The sequence below is a fragment of the Antrostomus carolinensis genome, unplaced genomic scaffold (genome assembly GCF_000700745.2).
Source record: "Antrostomus carolinensis isolate BGI_N321 unplaced genomic scaffold, ASM70074v2 scaffold51751, whole genome shotgun sequence".
In the NCBI taxonomy this organism is placed as follows: domain Eukaryota; kingdom Metazoa; phylum Chordata; class Aves; order Caprimulgiformes; family Caprimulgidae; genus Antrostomus; species Antrostomus carolinensis.
Window position 1 is genome coordinate 1 of NW_010297206.1, and position 3,941 is coordinate 3,941.

Here is a 3,941-nt window from a genome sequence, read left to right on the forward strand (position 1 = left end):
CACGTTTTCCCTAGTTTTCCTTTTTTCCCCATGAAAAATGAAGATGAAGCCATTCTGTGGGGTGACTTTCCAGATTCTTTTATTTCAGAGATCACGACTGAGATGTTACTTCTCTTCATCATGAAACAGAGAAAAAGCAAATAAGTAAATGTGCTTAGCAGTAGGATTTGAGGTGGAGTGATTTAGTACAGAGAGTCTTGCAAGAAATAAAGTTTACCATCCAAAGTTGTAGCTGAAAGCAGGAAATTCAGACAGAAGAACTGGGAAGAATGCAGAAAGATGAAAAAAAGAAAAAAAAAAAAAAAGAACCTAGTTGGGAAGCTAAACTTAAGAAGCACATCAAAGCAGAAACACACAGGGAGGAAACTATTCTCAGTGGTTACTCAAGCAGGGGAGAGTTTAAAGTGGTTTTGGAACATCTTCACAGTCCTTCACAGTCTTTTGAGAGATTCTGTCTTGAATTTGAGGTAAAGTTATAGGGTCAGTCAGATAATTTGCTGGATTTTGCCTGGAGTTGTGCAAAAATGTCTTTAAGGGTTCAGAGAACATGAACTATTACTAAAGTAATCAGAAATACAAATTTTACTTTTTAGCTTTTTTTTAATAAAATCTTTCTACTTATTTTTCAGAATGGCCTTTTCAGGGTGAGGTGGGTAGGTGATAGTTTACTTCATGTTTTTTCTTAAGGCCACAAAGAATAATTGGAATTATTCACTCTGACCTTCTGCATTACATGCTGCAAAGGGGAAGGGCAGCACCCTCTGCTTCTGGGCCATAAATGTGTTCAGGTACCTGGGGATCTATGAATAGGAGGAAGGCATCACATCAGTGTTGTAAAAGGGAGTTCTGAAAGCATCTTATTGTTAGGTAAAACTAAGGTATGTCTTAATGCATGATCCACATAGGAGATCTTATTCATCCCTCATGGAACAAAAAGCTCCCTACCTTTTTCATAGATCTCCGTCTATTGCTTCTGCTCAGTAAGTCCATTACTGGGACACTTGTCTGGTGTGATTCTCTGCAGGAACTAGGAAATCTGACATGTGCTTCTTTCCAGATTGTTTTTAATATTCATTCATTTAATTTGAGAAAGCACTTTGCATTTGTGCAAGAGAAAGTGAGAAATCTGTTAAAAGAGATGGTGACATGAGTTTGTTGGAAAGTACGGTTTCTCCTGTTTTGTTTCCACAGGTGGCAATGGTGGCTGGAACCCTGCAGGCTGCCAAGTGGACCCAGAGTCCAATGAAAACAAGACAGTTTGCTTATGCAACCACCTCACGCACTTTGGGGTCCTAATGGTAGGCAAACTTACTGTTCAACAAGTTGTCTTTCCTAAGAACTGTGATGCAGTTTTTGTCTTTGGTCAAGACAACTCTCATTTTTGTTACTTGGGTTATTCCTTTTGCACATGATTTTTAATAATAATACATAATTTCCCCCCTTATTGTCATAAAGTTGGCATTTCATAACAAAATAACTAGTGATAAGGATTCAGGAATGAGGTCATGAATAAAGTTAGTAATGAAAGTATGTTATTATTATCATTATGTTCTTTACAAGTGGCTAAATTATAAAGTAAAATGTGCCCATAAGATTATGCTAAATTTTGAAAAAACTGTGCCACAAAATATCTGGGGTTGAGACTTCTGAGCAATACCAAAATACAAATAGCATATTAAAACATCCAGCTTCAAAGCTGGGATATGGCTAGCTGAAAAAGAAAGTCAAGGACTGCAAAACCAAGGTCCAGTACTAACACTTCCACTAGCAAAACAGAAAGATTTGATCTTAATGACTGCCAAGGTGCAGGGAGTCCCTGTCATTTCCCATAACAATATAATCTGACAAAAATTATCTGCAGCTGAGGCAGGAGGGTGCAATGTTTCAAGATAAGGAAAGTGGGAAGCTGTTCGCAGAAAAAAAAATGTAGGAGAAAAAGTTGAGGTGCTGTGTTTGGAAAAAAGACAACTCATATTGTCAGGGAAAACAGTCATGGTATGAAAAATGTCCTACAGTCAGTAAAACTGCTAATGAGGATGAAAAGTCAAGGGAGCACAATAACTGGCCCTCGCAATTGCCCCTTGCAGATTTAGGTTGCAAATCTAACAAGGTTTATATTTATCTAAGGTCAAAAAGTATAAAGCAATACATTCTTTCATTAAATGTGTAAACCCATGTTTGCTGTTTTCTTATAAATGGTTTTAATCAGCTTTGGGGATGCCTTGCAGTACAGGCCTTCTCTTGGAAAAAGTCTGCCCATGAAAGGCTAGTACAAAACGTATAACTCATGCTCTCTCAGGTCCTTAAGCAAAGTCTCCAGTCTGGGTGGCTGAGATAGGTAGAGCATAGCCTATCAGGGGACCATATAGATAGAGCACTTCAGCCTCAGTAGCATAATTCCACTAGCATTCAGGTGCCTCCACCAGTTTGCACATGTGAAGTGTTTCCAAGAGAAAAAAAATCCCTACATGAAAAAGATGGAATATGTTATATTTTTTTAACATTTGGTGATTTTTTTTACTCTCAGTAATGGGCTGAAACATTTCTTTCCATCTGAAATTAACATTCTTTGGCCTCTCAAACATACCTGAGGAAAAGATGTTTGCTCCTCATCATAGCAATGCTGTGGAAGTATTTGGGTTTTGATTTAACTTGTTGCAGTGACACATAGGACTTAACTGCACAAGGGAGCAGCATGCACTGACTTTTTCAGCTTTGGCCTTCCAGAGCCTTCCAGAGATTCTCTTTTCACGTCATGCTCAGATGTAGATATGAAAAAGCCACAAGCTTTTTGTCTTTTTGCAAGCTAAATTGTGGTCTTGTTCCACTTTTCATCCTTGAAGGGAGAAAAAAAGGGCTCTCTTTAGGATATATTCAATGAGTCCCTTCTCTTCCCCGAATGCTTTTGTGGCAGTAGGAAATAAGGCAGAAGTTCTTTGAATTTGGGCTGTGTTCCAGTAGATTTTTACATAGATTTGGCCCTTTTAATTGCTTTTCCATTTGAAAAATCTTCTCTGACTTTAATTTAGCTGTTAAATTATTTTCAAATAACACTCTCCTTATAAACTGTCATATCAGGTTGGGACAGGATGTAAAAAACTGCATACAGCTCCTTCCTTCTCCTATGAAGAATGACAAGTTTTGTAGCATTTTGTTGGTTTCTTTTTGCTAGATAGTTTTGCTAGGGACAACAGTTACACTGACTGTAGAATGGACACCGTTATATGTTAGTATTTGCGCACATTTATTCCACAGTGGTATAGATCCAAACATTCTCATTTTTTCTTGTCCTTAAAAAAGGAAATAACACTGGCATTTATCCTCAGACGGTCCTATGTGGCAATTATAGTTGGACAGAAAACTGGAAAAAAAATCCTCAGAATGTTCCTGCTTCATTTCCAGTTGGGTTTTTTTTTAATGTTGTCTTTGTCACTATTTTTCTGACCAATTCTATTTATAACTGTAGTTTGCATGTCAAAACAGACCATAAAACCAAAAAGCAATATCTTGCCCTTGGTTTCACCCGTAGATGATTAGCTACATTGACTGTTATGAACTTTTAATAACAAGAAGCAATGTCAGAAGCTCCCCAGAATGGTGCATGTTTCAGTATGAATACTTTTAAATTACATTTTCTTAAATCTTACATCTTCTTAAAGAGAGTTGTCTATAAGCAATGGAACTAAAGAGTTTGAAAAGGGGAGATTTTTCCAGAGAAGAATATCTGAATTCCTGGTACTGAATTATAATCAGTATCAGACTCTATCTGCTGATTCCAGCAGTTATAGTACTTAAGGCACAATGTTTTCAAGAGCTATGGGAAGGAAGTGAGAGGTGTAACGACTGTAGACTAAGTATACTCAGTAAACATGAACCTTAATGTCAGGGTTATAGTGGTATTGCCAAAGTGCTTTTGAGTTTTACTTGACTGATTATCAAGA

The 3,941-nt window shown here is 37.2% G+C and overlaps 1 protein-coding gene across 1 annotated transcript in view; it reads left to right on the forward strand.

Annotated features, from left to right (window-relative positions):
* Window positions 1-1,191: 1,191 nt before the first annotated feature.
* LOC104533113 (adhesion G-protein coupled receptor G6) overlaps window positions 1,192-3,941 on the forward strand; it is a gene marked incomplete at both ends in the record, with an annotated part of 11,326 nt that continues 8,576 nt past the window's right edge. The window contains one exon of the mRNA XM_010178495.1: window positions 1,192-1,298. Within this exon, the coding sequence (XP_010176797.1) occupies window positions 1,192-1,298 (107 nt within the window). The remainder of the gene's footprint in view (window positions 1,299-3,941) is intronic.